At 50.7% G+C, this 20,664-nt stretch overlaps 1 protein-coding gene across 2 annotated transcripts in view; it reads left to right on the plus strand.

The window, feature by feature from the left end:
• Nucleotides 1-15,434, plus strand: part of VPS28 (VPS28 subunit of ESCRT-I) — a 156,953-nt gene extending 141,519 nt beyond the window's left edge. For both annotated transcript variants that reach the window (XM_069760353.1, XM_069760354.1), the window contains 4 exons: nucleotides 11,103-11,204; nucleotides 12,891-12,944; nucleotides 13,760-13,851; nucleotides 13,976-15,434. In XM_069760353.1, the coding sequence (XP_069616454.1) occupies nucleotides 11,103-11,204; nucleotides 12,891-12,944; nucleotides 13,760-13,851; nucleotides 13,976-14,093 (366 nt within the window). In that variant the 3' untranslated portion in view covers nucleotides 14,094-15,434. The remainder of the gene's footprint in view (nucleotides 1-11,102; nucleotides 11,205-12,890; nucleotides 12,945-13,759; nucleotides 13,852-13,975) is intronic.
• The last annotated feature ends 5,230 nt before the right edge of the window (nucleotides 15,435-20,664 follow it).

The following is a 20,664-nucleotide window of genomic DNA, read 5'->3' on the forward strand; positions in this document are numbered from 1 at the left end:
ATGTACTGGCTATTGGGCACGCTGCAGCGAGGCGATTTAACTACTCCCGTTCAGGCAGGAACAATAATTATCCACGCCGCAGTCGCTACAACGACACTCAAAGGCCCCGCACACGATATGCTGCCACCAGCTCCGATTAAACGGGTCCGAAGCTAACCCAAAACAGTAGCGTAATTCCCTTCAGAAGACTTAGGGTACGTTTTAGAGCAGAACAACGAATCTAGTATATTAAATATTCTACTCCATAAAAGATTTTAAGGCAGTGTTTATAAAAAGGCATATAAAAAGAGACAATTGAAAATATGTACAAGGTAATTATAAACATAACAGGGATTAAATAAGAAATCAACACTTACATGTGTTCAGATCATGGCAGGCAGAAGCAGGCTAGCTCCCACATGTTCCAATGCATCAGGACTGGCAGTACGAGCTCCTCAAGTCGGACTCAGACAGACTCTGCAGACTCTGAAGGCTGGGCAAAGTGGGGTCACTTAAATAACCACAGCCTGGTGACATCACTAACAGGGCTGGTGTCCTCAGACCCTCCTCTCTCTTCAGTCTTAGTAAATTTCACACAAGTTTGTCTAATGCCTGTATCTCCGCTACAGAACATGTCAGAATCATAACGCACCCAGCATTCATCTAGTATTAAGATTTACTCTCTATAAATACTAAATTCTGGCTAATAGGGACACTCCGTTCCAGAGAAATCTGTACTTATTTACCTGGTGGAATTAGAGGCTAGCGCTTACAGTGATGGATAGATGCGCCGATGGACTTTAGCAATATGTACTCATTATTTTCCTAGCCCAAATCGTTGGCCCAGAATCTTACAACATTAAGACAAAGGACCTCATGTTTTAAAGAACTTCTATACCAGTCCTAGCTAGTACAGATGGGAGGGGCGAGTAAGTTGCTGTCACGAATCCACACCGCTGCCACCAATATGTCACGATTCACACCGTGACCGTCACCCCTACGTCACGGATCGGGGTGACTTTAGGCCAACAGACGGCTATCACATGTGCAGTGGGGCTTATCTTAGTTATCCCTCCACTGCTACAATGTGAGGAAAAAAACATACACAAGGCTATTCACCTCTTAGTTTACAGCAAGGGCTTATTTTAGGTATCCCACTGCTCTTCAATATACCACTAACTGCAGGGATTTATGTATATTCCGCTTACAGTTTCACTTGAAACTTGCAGCTCTCTGGCGACCCCTTACTCTCAGGTCAGACTAGGTACTGCACCTGGGGTAATTAGTCGCCAGAAAGGCTGCCTGCTATGTACTGGCTATTAGTCACGCTCCAGCGAGGCGATATAAATACTCCCACTCAGGCAGGAACAATAATTATCAACGCCGCAGTCACTACAATGACTCCCAACTACCCAGTACAAAGGTATGTTGCCACCAGCTTCCACAGCTTCCATTAAATGGGGCTGAAGCTAACCCAAAACAGTAGCTTAATTCCCTTCAGAAGACTTGGGGTACGTTTTAGAGCAGAAGAACGAATCTAGTATTAAATATTATACTCCATCGAAGGTTTAAGGCAGTGTTTATAAAAAGTTATATAAAGATGTTACAATGAGACAATTGAAAATATGTACAAAGGTAATTATAAAAAAACAGGGATTACATGATAAATCAACACTTACATGTGTTCAGAGCATTGCAGGCAACCAGGCTAGTTCCCATATGTCCCAATGGATCAGGACTGGCAGTCAGGCTCCTCAGGTCAAAAACTAACTGCTGGGGCCTGGCAGAAACTTATAAACCGCAGCCCGTGACATCACCAACAGGGCTGGTTTACCCAGACCCTCCTCTCTCTTCAGTCTTAGTAAATTTCACACAAATTTGTCTAATGCCTGTATCTCCGCTCCAGAACATTTCAGAATCATAACACACCCAGCATTTATCTTGTATTAAGATTTGCTCTCTATAGATACTAAATTCAGGCTAGTAGGGACACTCAGTTCCAGAGAAATCCGTACTCTATCCCTGTTGGACTTGGAGGCTCCTGCTTACAGTGGCGGACAGATCCGCCGATGGACGTTAGCAATATGTATTTATTATCCTCCTAGCCCAACTCGGTGGCCCAGAATCTTATCATATTAGAACAAAGACCCTCATGGATTTTGGAGAACTTCTATACCAGTCCTAGCTAGTACAGATGGTAGGGGGGCGAGTAAGTTGCTCAGAGCTTGGAATTTATGGCCAGGGCAATAAAACCTCTTCTACACATTCATTCAGAAACACACAAAGGAGGGGGGTGTGATTTAGCCCGCAGCATGGGTCTGAAGGGCAAAGCATCAAAAACATATTATATTTCATACAATATCGTGACATCCTGCGCGCCTCGCTCTTGGTGACATACGTGCACCCTATGGACCTCCTGCTGGAGCATAGATTTGACTCTACAGTACTTGTACTAGGCCATGGAGTGGGTACAGTGCCCCCTACAGCAGAGTAATGGAGCAGTGTCAAAGTCTCCACCTGCTGTTACACCTGGGGTCGGAGGTGACTCTTCAGTAGGTGTACTAGGCCGTGGGGTGGGTACAGTGCCCCCTACAGCAGAGTAATGGCGCAGTGTCAGGATCTCCGCCTGCTGTTACACCGGGGTCCAGAGGTGACTCTTCAGTAGGTGTACTAGTCTGGTGGGTACAGTGTCCCCTACAGCAGAGTAATGGCGCAGTGTCAGGACCTTCGCCTGCTGTTACATCGGGGGTCGGAGGTGACTCTTCAGTAGGTGTACTAGTCTATGGGGTGGGTACAGTGCCCCCTACAGCAGAGTAATGGTGCAGTGTCAGGATCTTCGCCTGCGGTTACACTGGGGGTCGGAGGTGACTCTTCAGTAGGTGTACTAGTCTGTGGGGTGGGTACAGTGCCCCTACAGCAGAGTAATGGCGCAGTGTCAGGATCTCCGCCTGCTGTTACACCGGGGTTCAGAGGTGACTCTTCAGTAGGTGTACTAGTCTGGTGGGTACAGTGTCCCCTACAGCAGAGTAATGGCGCAGTGTCAGGACCTTCGCCTGCTGTTACATCGGGGGTCGGAGGTGACTCTTCAGTAGGTGTACTAGTCTATGGGGTGGGTACAGTGCCCCCTACAGCAGAGTAATGGTGCAGTGTCAGGATCTTCGCCTGCGGTTACACTGGGGGTCGGAGGTGACTCTTCAGTAGGTGTACTAGTCTGTGGGGTGGGTACAGTGCCCCCTACAGCAGAGTAATGGCGCAGTGTCAGGATCTTCGCCTGCGGTTACACTGGGGGTCGGAGGTGACTCTTCAGTAGGTGTACTAGTCTGTGGGGTGGGTACAGTGCCTCCTACAGCAGAGTAATGGAGCAGTGTCAGGATCTCCGCCTGCTGTTACACTGGGGTTCGGAGGTGACTCTTCAGTAGGTGTACTAGTCTGTGGGGTGGGTACAGTGCCCCCTACAGCAGAGTAATGGCGCAGTGTCAGGATCTTCGCCTGCTGTTACATCGGGGGTCGGAGGTGACTCTTCAGTAGGTGTACTAGTCTGTAGGGTGGGTACAGTACCCCCTACAGCAGAGTAATGGCGCAGTGTCAGGATCTTCGCCTGCTGTTACACTGGGGGTCGGAGGTGACTCTTCAGTAGGTATACTAGTCTGTGGGGTGGGTACAGTGCCCCCTACAGCAGAGTAATGGCGCAGTGTCAGGATCTTCGCCTGCTGTTACACTGGGGGTCGGAGGTGACTCTTCAGTAGGTGTACTAGTCTGTGGGGTGGGTACAGTGCCCCCTACAGCAGAGTAATGGCGCAGTGTCAGGATCTTCGCCTGCGGTTACACCGGGGGTCGGAGGTGACTCTTCAGTAGGTGTACTAGTCTGTGGGGAGGGTACAGTGCCTCCTACAGCAGAGTAATGGCGCAGTGTCAGGATCTTCGCCTGCTGTTACATCGGGGGTCGGAGGTGACTCTTCAGTAGGTGTACTAGTCTGGTGGGTGGGTACAGTGCCTCCTACAGCAGAGTAATGGCGCAGTGTCAGGATCTTCGCCTGCTGTTACATCGGGGGTCGGAGGTGACTCTTCAGTAGGTGTACTAGTCTTTGGGGTGGGTACAGTGCCCCCTACAGCAGAGTAATGGCGCAGTGTCAGGATCTCCGCCTGCTGTTACACTGGGGGTCGGAGGTGACTCTTCAGTAGGTGTACTAGTCTGTGGGGTGGGTACAGTGCCCCCTACAGCAGAGTAATGGCGCAGTGTCAGGACCTTCGCCTGCTGTTACATCGGGGGTCGGAGGTGACTCTTCAGTAGGTGTACTAGTCTGTGGGGTGGGTACAGTGCCCCCTACAGCAGAGTAATGGCGCAGTGTCAGGACCTTCGCCTGCTGTTACATCGGGGGTCGGAGGTGACTCTTCAGTAGGTGTACTAGTTTGTGGGATGGGTACAGTGCCCCTACAGCAGAGTAATGGAGCAGTGTCAGGATCTTTTCCTGCGGTTACACTGGGGGTCGGAGGTGACTCTTCAGTAGGTGTACTAGTCTGTGGGGTGGGTACAGTGCCCCCTACAGCAGAGTAATGGAGCAGTGTCAGGACCTTCGCCTGCTGTTACACTGGGGGTCGGAGGTGACTCTTCAGTAGGTGTACTAGTCTGGTGGGTACAGTGCCTCCTACAGCAGAGTAATGGAGCAGTGTCAGGATCTCCCCCTGCTGTTACATCGGGGGTCGGAGGTGACTCTTCAGTAGGTGTACTAGTCTGTGGGGTGGGTACAGTGCCCCCCTACAGCAGAGTAATGGCGCAGTGTCAGGATCTCCGCCTGCTGTTACACTGGGGGTCGGAGGTGACTCTTCAGTAGGTGTACTAGTCTGTGGGGTGGGTAAAGTGCCCCCTACAGCAGAGTAATGGCGCAGTGTCAGGATCTCCGCCTGCGGTTACACCAGGGGTCGGAGGTGACTCTTCAGTAGGTGTACTAGTCTGTGGGGTGGGTACAGTGCCTCCTACAGCAGAGTAATGGCGCAGTGTCAGGATCTTCGCCTGCTGTTACATCGGGGGTCGGAGGTGACTCTTCAGTAGGTGTACTAGTCTGGTGGGTACAGTGCCTCCTACAGCAGAGTAATGGCGCAGTGTCAGGATCTCCGCCTGCTGTTACATCGGGGTTCGGAGGTGACTGTTCTGTAGGTGTACTAGTCTGTGGGGTGGGTACAGTGCCTCCTACAGCAGAGTAATGGCGCAGTGTCAGGATCTCCGCCTGCTGTTACATCGGGGGTCGGAGGTGACTCTTCAGTAGGTGTACTAGTCTGTGGGGAGGGTACAGTGCCTCCTACAGCAGAGTAATGGAGCAGTGTCAGGACCTTCGCCTGCTGTTACATCGGGGGTCGGAGGTGACTCTTCAGTAGGTGTACTAGTCTGTGGGGTGGGTACAGTGCCCCCTACAGCAGAGTAATGGCGCAGTGTCAGGATCTCCGCCTGCTGTTACACCAGGGGTCGGAGGTGACTCTTCTGTAGGTGTACTAGTCTGTGGGGTGGGTACAGTGCCCCCTACAGCAGAGTAATGGCGCAGTGTCAGGATCTCCGCCTGCTGTTACACTGGGGGTCGGAGGTGACTCTTCAGTAGGTGTACTAGTCTGTGGGGAGGGTACAGTGCCCCCTACAGCAGAGTAATGGCGCAGTGTCAGGACCTTCGCCTGCTGTTACACTGGGGGTCGGAGGTGACTCTCAGTAGATGGTACGAGTCTGTGGGGTGGGTACAGTGCCTCCTACAGCAGAGTAATGGCGCAGTGTCAGGATCTTCGCCTGCTGTTACACTGGGGGTCGGAGGTGACTCTTCAGTAGGTGTACTAGTCTGTGGGGTGGGTACAGTGCCCCCTACAGCAGAGTAATGGCGCAGTGTCAGGATCTCCGCCTGCTGTTACATCGGGGGTCGGAGGTGACTCTTCTGTAGGTGTACTAGTCTGTGTGGTGGGTACAGTGCCCCCTACAGCAGAGTAATGGAGCAGTGTCAGGACCTTCGCCTGCTGTTACATCGGGGGTCGGAGGTGACTCTTCTGTAGGTGTACTAGTCTGTGTGGTGGGTACAGTGCCCCTACAGCAGAGTAATGGAGCAGTGTCAGGATCTTCGCCTGCTGTTACACTGGGGTCGGAGGTGACTCTTCAGTAGGTGTACTAGTCCGTGGGGTGGGTACAGTGCCCCCTACAGCAGAGTAATGGAGCAGTGTCAGGATCTTCGCCTGCTGTTACATTGGGGGTCGGAGGTGACTCTTCAGTAGGTGTACTAGTCTGTGGGGTGGGTACAGTGCCCCCTACAGCAGAGTAATGGAGCAGTGTCAGGATCTTCACCTGCTGTTACACTGGGGGTCGGAGGTGACTCTTCAGTAGGTGTACTAGTCTGGTGGGTACAGTGCCTCCTACAGCAGAGTAATGGCGCAGTGTCAGGATCTTCGCCTGCTGTTACACTGGGGGTCGGAGGTGACTCTTCAGTAGGTGTACTAGTCTGTGGGGTGGGTACAGTGCCCCCTACAGCAGAGTAATGGAGCAGTGTCAGGATCTTCACCTGCTGTTACACTGGGGGTCGGAGGTGACTCTTCAGTAGATGGTACTAGTCTGGTGGGTACAGTGCCTCCTACAGCAGAGTAATGGCGCAGTGTCAGGACCTTCGCCTGCGGTTACACCAGGGTTCGGAGGTGACTCTTCAGTAGGTGTACTAGTCTGTGGGGTGGGTACAGTGCCCCCTACAGCAGAGTAATGGCGCAGTGTCAGGATCTTTTTTTTTTTTTATTTAAATAGATTTTTATTGAAAATAAACATGAACATTACATTTTATGCATTTTCCAATATATTACAAAGTTTCTTCATTTTCCAAACCCCCAACAATCCCAACAAACCCCAAACCTCCCCCTCCCATGACAGCTCCTTCCCAATTATACTTTTGTTACCAGTATTGATGGCTCTTTGAGCCGCTTGACTCACTTATGACCGCTTATTCCTCTAGCAATCTCCCCCCTTCACTGGTCTTCATTCGCTCGTTTCCCATTCCCACTCATCCCAGCTCGAGCCACGGAGACCACATTTTGTCAACCATTTCTGTTTTCCCATGTCTTTTGTAGACCCCCTTTTCCAGATTGAGACCATGTTTAACATATTTCAGGAATTCACCCCTTGTAGGCGGCTCCTCCTTTATCCAGTTCCTTGCTATCACCTTCCTAGCCATATATAATAGCCTAGCTATTGCTATCTTCCAGGTGTTATTCACTCTAATTTCCTCCACATATCCCAGTAGGCACACCATCGGGTCTCTCGGCACTCTGCATTTATACGCCCCTTCCACACGGCTCAGTACCACCAGCCAAAAAGCAGCCAGTCTTGGACATGTCCACATCATGTGATATATTCCTGCATTCTCAGTCCTACATCTCGGCATTCAGAGTCAGCACGCAACCCCGCTCTGTGCAACACTTCCGGTGATTTATAGACCCTGTACAAGATGTACAGCTGCGATAATCTATACGGCTCACTTAGTGACACTCGTGGAACCCACTTCAGCACCGACTCCCAGATTTCATCCTCCATTGGGCCTAAATCTCTTTCCCATTTAGCTCTCGCTTTTAGAGGCAAATCCAGCAAATATGCATGCAGTAGGTCCTTATAAAGGGTGGAAATGACTCCCCTTGTGGACCCTTCCCCACACACGTATTCCAGAACTATGTCCTCTTGGATCTCAATACCATCGCCCTTGTTTTGAGCTTTAAAAGCGTGCTTCATCTGGGCATATTGATACTCCCCAGTCGGTCTCAATCCAAACTCTCCCTGCAGCTGCGGAAAGGACTTTAACACTCGTTGTTGAGTGTCAGGATCTTTGCCTGTGGTTACACTGGGGTCGGAGGTGACTCTTCAGTAGGTGTACTAGTCTGTGGGGTGGGTACAGTGCATCCTACAGCAGAGTTATGGAGCAGTGTCAGGATCTTCGCCTGCTGTTACACTGGGGGTCGGAGGTGACTCTTCAGTAGGTGTACTAGTCCGAGTGGTGGGTACAGTGTCCCCTACGCCAGAGTAATGGAGCAGTGTCAGGTTCTCCACCTGCTGTTACACCGGGGGTCGGAGGTGACTCTTCAGTAGGTGTACTAGTCTGTGGGGTGGGTACAGTGCCTCCTACAGCAGAGTAATGGCGCAGTGTCAGGATCTTCGCCTGCGGTTACACCAGGGTTCGGAGGTGACTCTCAGTAGATGGTACTAGTCTGTGGGGTGGGTACAGTGCCCCCTACAGCAGAGTAATGGAGCAGTGTCAGGATCTTCGCCTGCTGTTACACCGGGGTTCGGAGGTGACTCTTCAGTAGATGGTACTAGTCTGTGGGGTGGGTACAGTGCCTCCTACAGCAGAGTAATGGAGCAGTGTCAGAATCTCCACCTGCGGTTACACTGGGGGTCGGAGGTGACTCTTCAGTAGGTGTACTAGTCTGTGGGGAGGGTACAGTGCCTCCTACAGCAGAGTAATGGAGCAGTGTCAGGATCTCCGCCTGCTGTTACACTGGGGGTCGGAGGTGACTCTTCAGTAGGTGTACTAGTCTGTGGGGAGGGTACAGTGCCTCCTACAGCAGAGTAATGGAGCAGTGTCAGGATCTCCGCCTGCTGTTACACTGGGGGTCGGAGGTGACTCTTCAGTAGGTGTACTAGTCTGTGTGGTGGGTACAGTGCCCCTACAGCAGAGTAATGGCGCAGTGTCAGGATCTCCACCTGCTGTTACACCAGGGTTCGGAGGTGACTCTTCAGTAGGTGTACTAGTCTGTGTGGTGGGTACAGTGCCCCTACAGCAGAGTAATGGAGCAGTGTCAGGATCTTCGCCTGCTGTTACACTGGGGTCGGAGGTGACTCTTCAGTAGGTGTACTAGTCTGTGTGGTGGGTACAGTGCCTCCTACAGCAGAGTAATGGCGCAGTGTCAGTATCTTCACCTGCTGTTACACCAGGGTTCGGAGGTGACTCTCAGTAGATGGTACTAGTCTGTGGGATGGGTACAGTGCCCCCTACAGCAGAGTAATGGCGCAGTGTCAGGATCTTCGCCTGCTGTTACACTGGGGGTCGGAGGTGACTCTTCAGTAGGTGTACTAGTCTGTGGGGTGGGTACAGTGCCTCCTACAGCAGAGTAATGGAGCAGTGTCAGGATCTTCGCCTACGGTTACACCAGGGTTCGGAGGTGACTCTCAGTAGATGGTACTAGTCTGTGGGGTGGGTACAGTGCCCCCTACAGCAGAGTAATGGAGCAGTGTCAGGATCTTCGCCTGCTGTTACACCAGGGTTCGGAGGTGACTCTCAGTAGATGGTACTAGTCTGTGTGGTGGGTACAGTGCCCCCTACAGCAGAGTAATGGCGCAGTGTCAGGATCTTCGCCTGCTGTTACACTGGGGGTCGGAGGTGACTCTCAGTAGATGGTACTAGTCTGTGGGGTGGGTACAGTGCCCCCTACAGCAGAGTAATGGCGCAGTGTCAGGATCTTCGCCTGCTGTTACACTGGGGGTCGGAGGTGACTCTTCAGTAGGAGTACTAGTCTGTGGGGTGGGTACAGTGCCCCCTACAGCAAAGTAATGGCGCAGTGTCAGGATCTTCGCCTGCGGTTACACTGGGGGTCGGAGGTGACTCTTCAGTAGGTGTACTAGTCTGTGGGGTGGGTACAGTGCCCCCTACAGCAGAGTAATGGAGCAGTGTCAGGATCTTCGCCTGCTGTTACACCGGGGTTCGGAGGTGACTCTTCAGTAGGTGTACTAGTCTGTGGGGAGGGTACAGTGCCCCCTACAGCAGAGTAATGGAGCAGTGTCAGGATCTTCGCCTGCTGTTACACCGGGGTTCGGAGGTGACTCTTCAGTAGGTGTACTAGTCTGTGGGGAGGGTACAGTGCCTCCTACAGCAGAGTAATGGAGCAGTGTCAGGATCTTCGCCTGCTGTTACACTGGGGGTCGGAGGTGACTCTTCAGTAGATGGTACTAGTCTGTGGGGAGGGTACAGTGCCCCCTACAGCAGAGTAATGGCGCAGTGTCAGGATCTTCGCCTGCTGTTACACCGGGGGTCGGAGTTGACTCTTCAGTAGATGGTACTAGTCTGTGGGGAGGGTACAGTGCCTCCTACAGCAGAGTAATGGAGCAGTGTCAGGATCTTCGCCTGCTGTTACACTGGGGGTCGGAGGTGACTCTTCAGTAGATGGTACTAGTCTGTGGGGTGGGTACAGTGCCCCCTACAGCAGAGTAATGGCGCAGTGTCAGGATCTTCGCCTGCGGTTACACCAGGGTTCGGAGGTGACTCTCAGTAGATGGTACTAGTCTGTGGGGTGGGTACAGTGCCCCCTACAGCAGAATAATGGCGCAGTGTCAGGATCTTCGCCTGCGGTTACACCAGGGTTCGGAGGTGACTCTCAGTAGATGGTACTAGTCTGTGGGGTGGGTACAGTGCCCCCTACAGCAGAGTAATGGAGCAGTGTCAGGATCTTCGCCTGCTGTTACACCAGGGTTCGGAGGTGACTCTTCAGTAGATGGTACTAGTCTGTGGGGAGGGTACAGTGCCTCCTACAGCAGAGTAATGGAGCAGTGTCAGGATCTTCGCCTGCTGTTACACTGGGGGTCGGAGGTGACTCTTCAGTAGATGGTACTAGTCTGTGTGGTGGGTACAGTGCCCCCTACAGCAGAGTAATGGCGCAGTGTCAGGATCTTCGCCTACGGTTACACCAGGGTTCGGAGGTGACTCTTCAGTAGGTGTACTAGTCTGTGGGGAGGGTACAGTGCCCCCTACAGCAGAGTAATGGCGCAGTGTCAGGATCTTCGCCTGCTGTTACACCCGGGGTCAGAGGTGAATCTGCTTCCCATCGTTTAACCCCTTCGATGCATATGAGGCGTTAATTGGACTGCTGTCCCCTTGGTGCTACCATTGCCCCCCATGATGCAGATAATGATGGCAGCCATGTTTGCTGTCATTGGATCACGTCCTGGAAAAATAAAATCCCAGAATTTCATTGTTCTGTATAAATGACATCCGGTCCCCTACACAGCGAGCGAGGCCTGATGATGGGGTGGTCAGCATGCGCATAATATTATGGCATCCTTACAGAGGTAACTAGCACTCGGGCACAGGCAGATTATTATAACCTTATGAGGGTCCGTCTCTCCGCAGCTCGACTGTCCTCTGGCTATGGAGCGAATTAAGGAGGATCGACCAATCACCATCAAGGACGACAAGGGGAACCTGAACCGCTGCATCGCGGATATCGTATCGGTGAGTGATCAGCGAGGTCTGATGCTCCTCCACGGGGGGGTGACTATACGGAGGGGTCACTCCCCTGTATACAGTATATACCCCTCCACAGGGGTGTGACTATATGGAGAGGTAGCTCTCCTGTATACAGTATATACCTCTCCACCGGGGTATGACTATACGGAGGGGTCACTCCCCTGTATACAGTATATACCCCTCCACCGGGGTGTGACTATATGGAGAGGTAGCTCTCCTGTATACAGTATATACCTCTCCTCCACGGGGGTGTGACTACACGGAGGGGTCACTCCCCTGTATACAGTATATACCTCTCCTCCGGGGTATGACTACACGGAGGGGTCGTTCCCCTGTATACAGTATATACCCCTCCACCAGGATATGATTATACTGAGGGGTCACTCCCCTGTATACAGTATATACCTCTCCACTGGGGTATGACTACACGGAGGGGTCACTCCCCTGTATACAGTATATACCCCTCCACCGGGGTGTGACTATATGGAGCGGTAGCTCTCCTGTATACAGTATATACCTCTCCACGGGGGTATGACTACACGGAGGGGTCACTCACCTGTATACAGTATATACCCCTCCACCGGGGTGTGACTATATGGAGCGGTAGCTCTCCTGTATACAGTATATACCTCTCCACGGGGGTATGACTACACGGAGGGGTCACTCCCCTGTATACAGTATATACCCCTCCACCGGGGTGTGACTATATGGAGCGGTAGCTCTCCTGTATACAGTATATACCTCTCCACGGGGGTATGACTACACGGAGGGGTCACTCCCCTGTATACAGTATATACCCCTCCACCGGGGTGTGACTATATGGAGCGGTAGCTCTCCTGTATACAGTATATACCTCTCCACGGGGGTATGACTACACGGAGGGGTCATTCCCCTGTATACAGTATATACCCCTCCACCGGGGTGTGACTATATGGAGAGGTAGCTCTCCTGTATACAGTATATACCTCTCCACGGGGGTATGACTACACGGAGGGGTCACTCCCCTGTATACAGTATATACCCCTCCACCGGGGTGTGACTATATGGAGCGGTAGCTCTCCTGTATACAGTATATACCTCTCCACGGGGGTATGACTACACGGAGGGGTCACTCCCCTGTATACAGTATATACCCCTCCACCGGGGTGTGACTATATGGAGCGGTAGCTCTCCTGTATACAGTATATACCTCTCCACGGGGGTATGACTACACGGAGGGGTCACTCCCCTGTATACAGTATATACCCCTCCACCGGGGTGTGACTATACGGAGGGGTCACTCCCCTGTATACAGTATATACCCCTCCACCGGGGTGTGACTATATGGAGCGGTAGCTCTCCTGTATACAGTATATACCTCTCCACGGGGGTATGACTACACGGAGGGGTCACTCCCCTGTATACAGTATATACCCCTCCACCGGGGTGTGACTATATGGAGCGGTAGCTCTCCTGTATACAGTATATACCTCTCCACGGGGGTGTGACTACACAGAGGGGTCGTTCCCCTGTATACAGTATATACCTCTCCACCGGGGTGTGACTATACGGAGGGGTCACTCCCCTGTATACAGTATATACCCCTCCACCGGGGTCTGTACATTTATATGTGTGTGTGGTATAAGGAGGGGCCGCTTTCCTTGGTGGTGACATTTGGCTTTTCTCTTTCAGCTTTTCATAACTGTGATGGACAAGCTTCGTTTAGAGATCCGAGCAATGGACGAGGTATGTTCTCAGCCCCCTCCCCATCGTCGTGGTCGAGGGCTCGCTTTTCAGTGTCCTCTCGCCAGTTTGCTGCCAGGTTGCACTCGCCTTAGTGCAGTGACAGTGCCCTCCTTGTGGTAACCCGTGGTGCCTTCTCACAGTAATTAGTTCACATGACTCGCCTCCCCCTCCAGTTATGAAGCGTGCTACGCTAGGTAAGACATGACATTGATTGTCTAAGGGATTTCATGAGGGAGCGGGGTGCTGCACGCACCTCTGCAGTCCCATACACAGTGAATGGAGGGAGATAGAGCATTCAGGAGGGGCTTTCAGACCCTGTTCCAGAGCCACATCGATTGCTGGGGGTTAGCGGTTGGATCCTCCGGAGATCACCCATATTATTTTGGGAATAACCCTTTAATAACAATCATAATGTGCTCGCCTAGCCATGATGAGGTGAGGAGCATGCGTCAGTCTGCTTCGTGCTTGTGCAGCTAGCGGCTCAGGGCAGACAGATGCCGTAATGTTATTGCACCACAGTGGCAGATCACAGGGTAGATGGTGGAGCAGGGAACTGGTGGCTCCAAACCTCTCCATCGTACTTCACGATATTGGAAGACACAGTTTATATTGATTATGGAGGGTTCAGACTTGATACACTGGCCTCCATAGCAGCTGTACAGTTTGCTTCCATGAGCGGTACCCCTGAATATAATCCCCCATACTGCACTGCAGGGGAGACTGTACTATACTTGTGGGGACTGTAATAATGTGATCTACAGCCAGCTGTGGCAGCACTACGAATCTGCTGAGTACAAGTTTCTCTGTCTTGACAGATCCAGCCCGACCTCCGAGAGCTGATGGAGACCATGAACAGGATGAGCCACTTGCCACCAGACTTTGAGGGCAGAGAAAAAGTCAGCCAATGGTGAGCAGATCGCCATTTGTATTCTTGTGAATCCCTAAAGTCTGAATACTGTGTACCTCCTTCGCAGATAAGGACGTCCACCAATGGTACGAGAAAGGTTCTTCTGACATGTTCTCATCTACAGGTTACAGAAGTTGAGCAGCATGTCGGCATCAGATGAGCTCGACGATTCCCAAGTTCGCCAGATGTTGTTTGACCTGGAATCTGCATATAATGCATTCAACCGCTTCCTGCACTCCTAACCCGAGTAATGTCGGATCCCCCCATTGCTGATGTTCATCATGTGAATTACAGAGACTGCCTATCAGAACACTAAATATGGAGAAAACTGCTCTCCAGCATCCATCCAGAATGAGAAGACATGTCCTTCCTGCCAGTTCACCCATCACAGCTTTGTACCTGACCCCAAAGGGACAGCAACAGCCTTCTTCCCATCCCTATGATCTCAAGTTCATCACCAGTCACCCTTCCCTCTCCTCCCATGTGACCTCAAGAGCATCATCAGTCATCCTTCCCTCTCTTCCCCTGTGACCTCGAGTCCATCCCCACCAGTTATCCTTCCTCTCCTTCCCTTTGACCTTGAGTTAGTCACCAGTAATTCTTCCCTCTCCTCCCCATGTGACCTCGAGTCCATCACCAGTCATCCTTCCCTCTCCTCCCCGTGGCCTCGAGTCAAATCACCAGTCGTCCTTCTTTCTCCTCCCCTGTGGCCTCGAGTCAGTCACCAGTCATCCTTCCTCTCCTCCCTAAGCAACCTTGAATCCATCACCCGTCATCTTTCCTTTTCCTCCACATATGACCTCGAGTCCATCATCCGTCATCCATGCCTCTCCACCCCTGTGACATCGAGTCCGTCACCAGTCATCCTTCCCTCTCCACCTCTGTGACCTCAAGTCCTTCACCAGTCATCCCTCCCTCTCCTCCCATGTGACCTAGAGTCTGTCACAAGTCATCCGTTCCTCATCTCCCATGCCACCTCAAGTCCGTTACCAGTCATCCTTCCCTCTCCACCCCTGTGACCTCAAGTCTGTCGCCAGTCATCCTTCCCTATCGTCCCATGTGACCTTCTGTCCTCCACCAGTCATCCTTCCGTCTCCTCCCATGTGACCTTCTGTCCTCCACCAGTCATCCTTCCGTCTCCTCCCATGTGACCTTCTGTCCTCCACCAGTCATCCTTCCGTCTCCTCCCATGTGACCTTCTGTCCTCCACCAGTCATCCTTCCCTCTCCTCCCCATGTAACCTCGAGTCCGTCACAAGTCATTCTTCCCTCTGATCCCCGTGTGACCTCGAGATTGGCACCAGTCAACCTTCTCTCTCTGCCACCAGTCATACTAAATTGTGTTCTTCACCTCCCCACTGCCTGACATACTAACATCTGGTGCATTGGCGAACACACATCTCTCCCGGTGATGGGCCAGAGTGGTATCTGACCTCGTTAACCTATCACCTGCATGACCCGTTCAGCTCATCACCAGCCTCCTGTCCTACCTGATGTCTCTTTCTATGTATTTTCTCCGGACGTCACATGACTGCTCTTGTCTTCTGTGTTAATAAAATAAAGATGTTGCTCTTTGTCATCACACTCAGGTTGCACTGACTCCTGTTCGGGGCTTTTGTCAGTCCTATGTTTGGTCTTTGCAGTTTAGCTTACTTGTCCCCGCAATCTTGTTATCATCTGCAGTGTTTTTTAATGTGTGCTCAGTGCCGTGGTCTGTAGGACAGCTGCGGGTGACTCCACGGCATGAGAAGTCACCAAATTCTCTGCTTATGACCACAACCTACAATCCATAGGAACTGTAGCGTGGAGAGCAGACATAGACATCATTATCAAAGCAATGGCCACATGGTGGCTCAGTGGTTAGCACTGCAGGTCTGAGGTCCTGAGTTTTAGTGCTATCCAGGAAAGTGAGTTTCTTCCCTCCCACACTGATGGGGACTCGCAATGTAAATTCCCTATGCACACAGTGATCATGATGTCTGCAAAGCACTGTGGAATCAATGCCGCTATATTAGCAGGTAACATTAAAAACTAGGATCAGACCTTGGGAGAGGGAACATGCACCCATCACAATCATGGAATCAGACCTTAGGAGTGGACATGTGCACACATCATGAGCATAGGACATAATCCAGGAGCGGAGATGTACATGGCACGATCAGAGGACGGACACCAGGAGCGGAGACGCACACAAGGCCTGATCATAGGAAGGACTCCAGAAGGAGCGATGTATACACGTCTCAATCGTAGGATGGACACCGGAGAGGAGACGCACACTGCACGATCATAGGAAGGACTTCAGGCACATCGATGTATACACGTCTCAATCATAGGATGGACACCGGAGAGGAGACGCACACAAGGCCTGATCATAGGAAGGACTCCAGAAGCAGCGATGTATACACGTCTCAATCGTAGGATGGACACCGGAGAGGAGACGCACACTGCACGATCATAGGAAGGACTCCAGGCACATCGATGTATACACGTCTCAATCATAGGATGGACACCGGAGAGGAGACGCACACAAGGCCTGATCATAGGAAGGACTCCAGAAGCAGCGATGTATACACGTCTCAATCGTAAGATGGACACCGGAGAGGAGACGCACACAAGGCCTGATCATAGGAAGGACTCCAGGCACATCGATGTATACACGTCTCAATCATAGGATGGACACCGGAGAGGAGACGCACACAAGGCCTGATCATAGGAAGGACTCCAGAAGCAGCGATGTATACACGTCTCAATCGTAAGATGGACACCGGAGAGGAGACGCACACAAGGCCTGATCATAGGAAGGACTCCAGGCACATCGATGTATACACGTCTCAATCATAGGATGGACACCGGAGAGGAGACGCACACTGCACGATCATAGGAAGGACTCCAGGCACATCGATGTATACACGTCTCAATCGTAAGATGGACACCGGAGAGGAGACGCACACAAGGCCTGATCATAGGAAGGACTCCAGAAGGAGCGATGTATACACGTCTCAATCATAGGATGGACACCGGAGAGGAGACGCACACTGCACGATCATAGGAAGGACTCCAGGCACATCGATGTATACACGTCTCAATCGTAGGATGGACACCGGAGAGGAGACGCACACTGCACGATCATAGGAAGGACTCCAGGCACATCGATGTATACACGTCTCAATCATAGGATGGACACCGGAGAGGAGACGCACACAAGGCCTGATCATAGGAAGGACTCCAGGCACATCGATGTATACACGTCTCAATCGTAGGATGGACACCGGAGAGGAGACGCACACAAGGCCTGATCATAGGAAGGACTCCAGGCACATCGATGTATACACGTCTCAATCGTAGGATGGACACCGGAGAGGAGACGCACACAAGGCCTGATCATAGGAAGGACTCCAGGCACATCGATGTATACACGTCTCAATCATAGGATGGACACCGGAGCGGAGACGCACACAAGGCCTGATCATAGGAAGGACTCCAGGCACATCGATGTATACACGTCTCAATCGTAGGATGGACACCAGGAGCGGAGACGCTCACAAGGCCTGATCATAGGAAGGACTCCAGGCACATCGATGTATACACGTCTCAATCATAGGATGGACACCGGAGCGGAGACGCACACAAGGCCTGATCATAGGAAGGACTCCAGGCACAGCGATGAATACACGTCTCAATCGTAGGATGGACACCGGAGAGGAGACGCACACAAGGCCTGATCATAGGAAGGACTCCAAGCACATCGATGAATACACGTCTCAATCATAGGATGGACACCGGAGAGGAGATGCACACAAGGCCTGATCATAGGAAGGACTCCAGGCACAGCGATGTATACACGTCTCAATCATAGGATGGACACCGGAGAGGAGACGCTCACAAGGCCTGATCATAGGAAGGACTCCAGGCACATCGATGAATACACGTCTCAATCATAGGATGGACACCGGAGAGGAGATGCACACAAGGCCTGATCATAGGAAGGACTCCAGGCACAGCGATGTATACACGTCTCAATCATAGGATGGACACCGGAGAGGAGACGCACACAAGGCCTGATCATAGGAAGGACTCCAGGCACATCGATGTATACACGTCTCAATCGTAGGATGGACACCAGGAGAGGAGACGCACACAAGGCCTGATCATAGGAAGGACTCCAGGCACATCGATGTATACACGTCTCAATCATAGGATCACAGGAGACTCGCAATTGACCAGCGATTTCTCATTTTTCCAACAAAATTTACAAAACAATTTTTTTAGGGACCACCTCACATTTGAAGTGAGTTTTGAGGTCAATATAACAGAAAATACCCAAAAGTGACACCATTCTAAAAACTGCACCCCTCAAGATGCGCAAAACCACATTCAAGAAGTTTATTAACCCTTTAGGTGCTTCACGAGAACTAAAGCAATGTGGAAGGAAAAAATTAACATTTTACTTTTGTCACAAAAAATGTACTTTGGAACCAATTTTTTTTTTATTTTCACAAGGGTATCGGGATAAAATGGACCCCAAAATTTGTGCAATTTTTCCTGAGTACGCCAATACCCCATATGTGGGAGATAGCCACTTTATGGGCGCATGGTAGGGCTCTGAAGGGAGGGAGCACCGTTTACATTTTTTAACACAAAATTGGCTGGAATCAATGGTGGCGCCATGTTCCGTTTGGAGATCCCTGATGTGCCTAAACAGTGGAAACCCCCTAATTCTAACTCCAACCCTAACCCCAACACACCCCTAACCCTTATCCCAACTGTAGCCATAAACCTAATCACATCTAACCCCAACACACCCCTAATCCCAACCCTAACTATAACCCTCACCACAACCCTAACCTTAACGCACCCCTAATCCCAACCCTAACCGTAAACCCAACCATAACCACAACCCTAGCCAAACCCTAATGGAAAAATGGAAATAAATACATTTTTTTTATTTTATTATTTTTACCTAACTAAGGGGGTGATTAAAAAAAAAGTAAATCAAACCTCCCTTTATTTCTTTTATTTTGATCACTGTGATAGGGTCTATAACCGTGGTCAAAATGAACCAATAGGAAAAATTTCATATTATTGCTGGGTGCTTGCCGGCAGATCTTGGCGGGCGCACTGCGCACGTGCCCAACATTTTCTTCCCGAAGAAGACGCCGGTGGGCCGGGGACTCTACAGTGGGTTGCAGGGACACCGGAGGTACTGGGGGGAGATCGAGGGACCCCATTTCTTTCTCTGATGTGCGATCACATCAGAGGAGAGAGAAATTAAATGAGAAATCTGACTTATTTTTTCCATTAATAACGGCGATTGCAACACTGGGATCGGTAAGAACCAACCTGAATGATGTTCTCTGGGATGTCGGCTACCCCCACTAGCCGAGACCCTGGAGAAATTAGGACACTGAGGGGTGCTATACACTTATTTCTCAGCGTCGTTAAAAAGCGGCGCTGAGGCATAAGTTCCGTTAACTGCCGCCGTTAAAAGGCATATTGGCGGTCATTAAGAGGTTAATGTACAATCCATAAATCCTATAAACATGTAAGTATAAAAATCTTATAATAAATTAATAAGGTACAAAAAATGAGTCCATTTCTCATGGTCAGAATTGTATAAATTGTGTAATGCAGCATCACGATCTGATATACGGTAATCACCTCTGGCATTGATGTCTAAAATATACCTGCAAAAGCAATAATTATATATCTTTATTTTTTTATATAGCGCTAACATATACCGTAGCACATATATAACATATATAATTGCACACAGTATAGTATACTCTCCTGGCAGTCAGATATCATAGCTATCACATACAAAACCAATACACCATCCCCCACAAAAGCTATAGCACACAGTATATAATATACCACCTATAATATACAATGATGCTGTAACTAAATCTATATACATAAAACTCAAAATCTGTAGTAGCCCGCCCTATAGAAATCCACAGTTCCTGCCCGATTTGGGTGAATTTTGGCACGCCCCCTCTGCACCCACGGGAGCAGAATACTGGGCACGTTAAATCTTGCTAGCATCCCCCTGTTGTGAATTCTGTTGTCGGGCTCCCTCCTTGTGGTCGTGAATGGTACTTCGGCTGGTTCTGTCCATGGACTTCCTCTGGTGGCTGTGGGTGTTTCTGAGTTTCCTTCCACAGGTGACGAGGCTAAGTCGTTAGTGGGCTGCTCTATTTAACTCCACTTAGATCTTTGCCCCATGCCAGCTGTCTATGTTGTACTATTGGTCTAGTTCGCTCCTGGATCGTTCTGTTACCTGTTTACTCCAGCAGAAGCGAAGTTCCTCTTTGCTATTTTCCTGTTTGCTATTTTTTCTGTCCAGCTTGCTATTGTGAATATTGCCTTGCTTGCTGGAAGCTCTGGGACGCAGAGGGGCGCCTCCGCACCGTGAGTCGGTGCGGAAGGTTTTTTTTCCCTGCACTCTCTGCGTGGCTTTTTGTAGGTTTTTGTGCTGACCGCAAAGTGACCTTTTCTATCCTCTGTCTGTCTGTCCAGTAAGTCGGGCCTCACTTTGCTAAATCTATTTCATCTCTATGTTTGTGATTTCATCTTAACTCACAGTCATTATATGTGGGGGGCTGCCTTTTCCTTTGGGGAATTTCTCTGAGGCAAGGTAGGCTTTATTTTCCTTTCTTAGGGCTAGTTAGTTCTGAGGCTGTGACGAGTTGCATAGGGAGCGTTAGGCGCAATCCACGGCTATTTCTAGTGTGTGTGATAGGATTAGGGATTGCGGTCAGCAGAGTTTCCACTTCCCAGAGCTTGTCCCGTGTTTTTGTAGCTATCAGATCTTTCC

The sequence above is a fragment of the Ranitomeya imitator genome, chromosome 3 (assembly GCF_032444005.1).
Source record: "Ranitomeya imitator isolate aRanImi1 chromosome 3, aRanImi1.pri, whole genome shotgun sequence".
Taxonomy (NCBI): domain Eukaryota; kingdom Metazoa; phylum Chordata; class Amphibia; order Anura; family Dendrobatidae; genus Ranitomeya; species Ranitomeya imitator.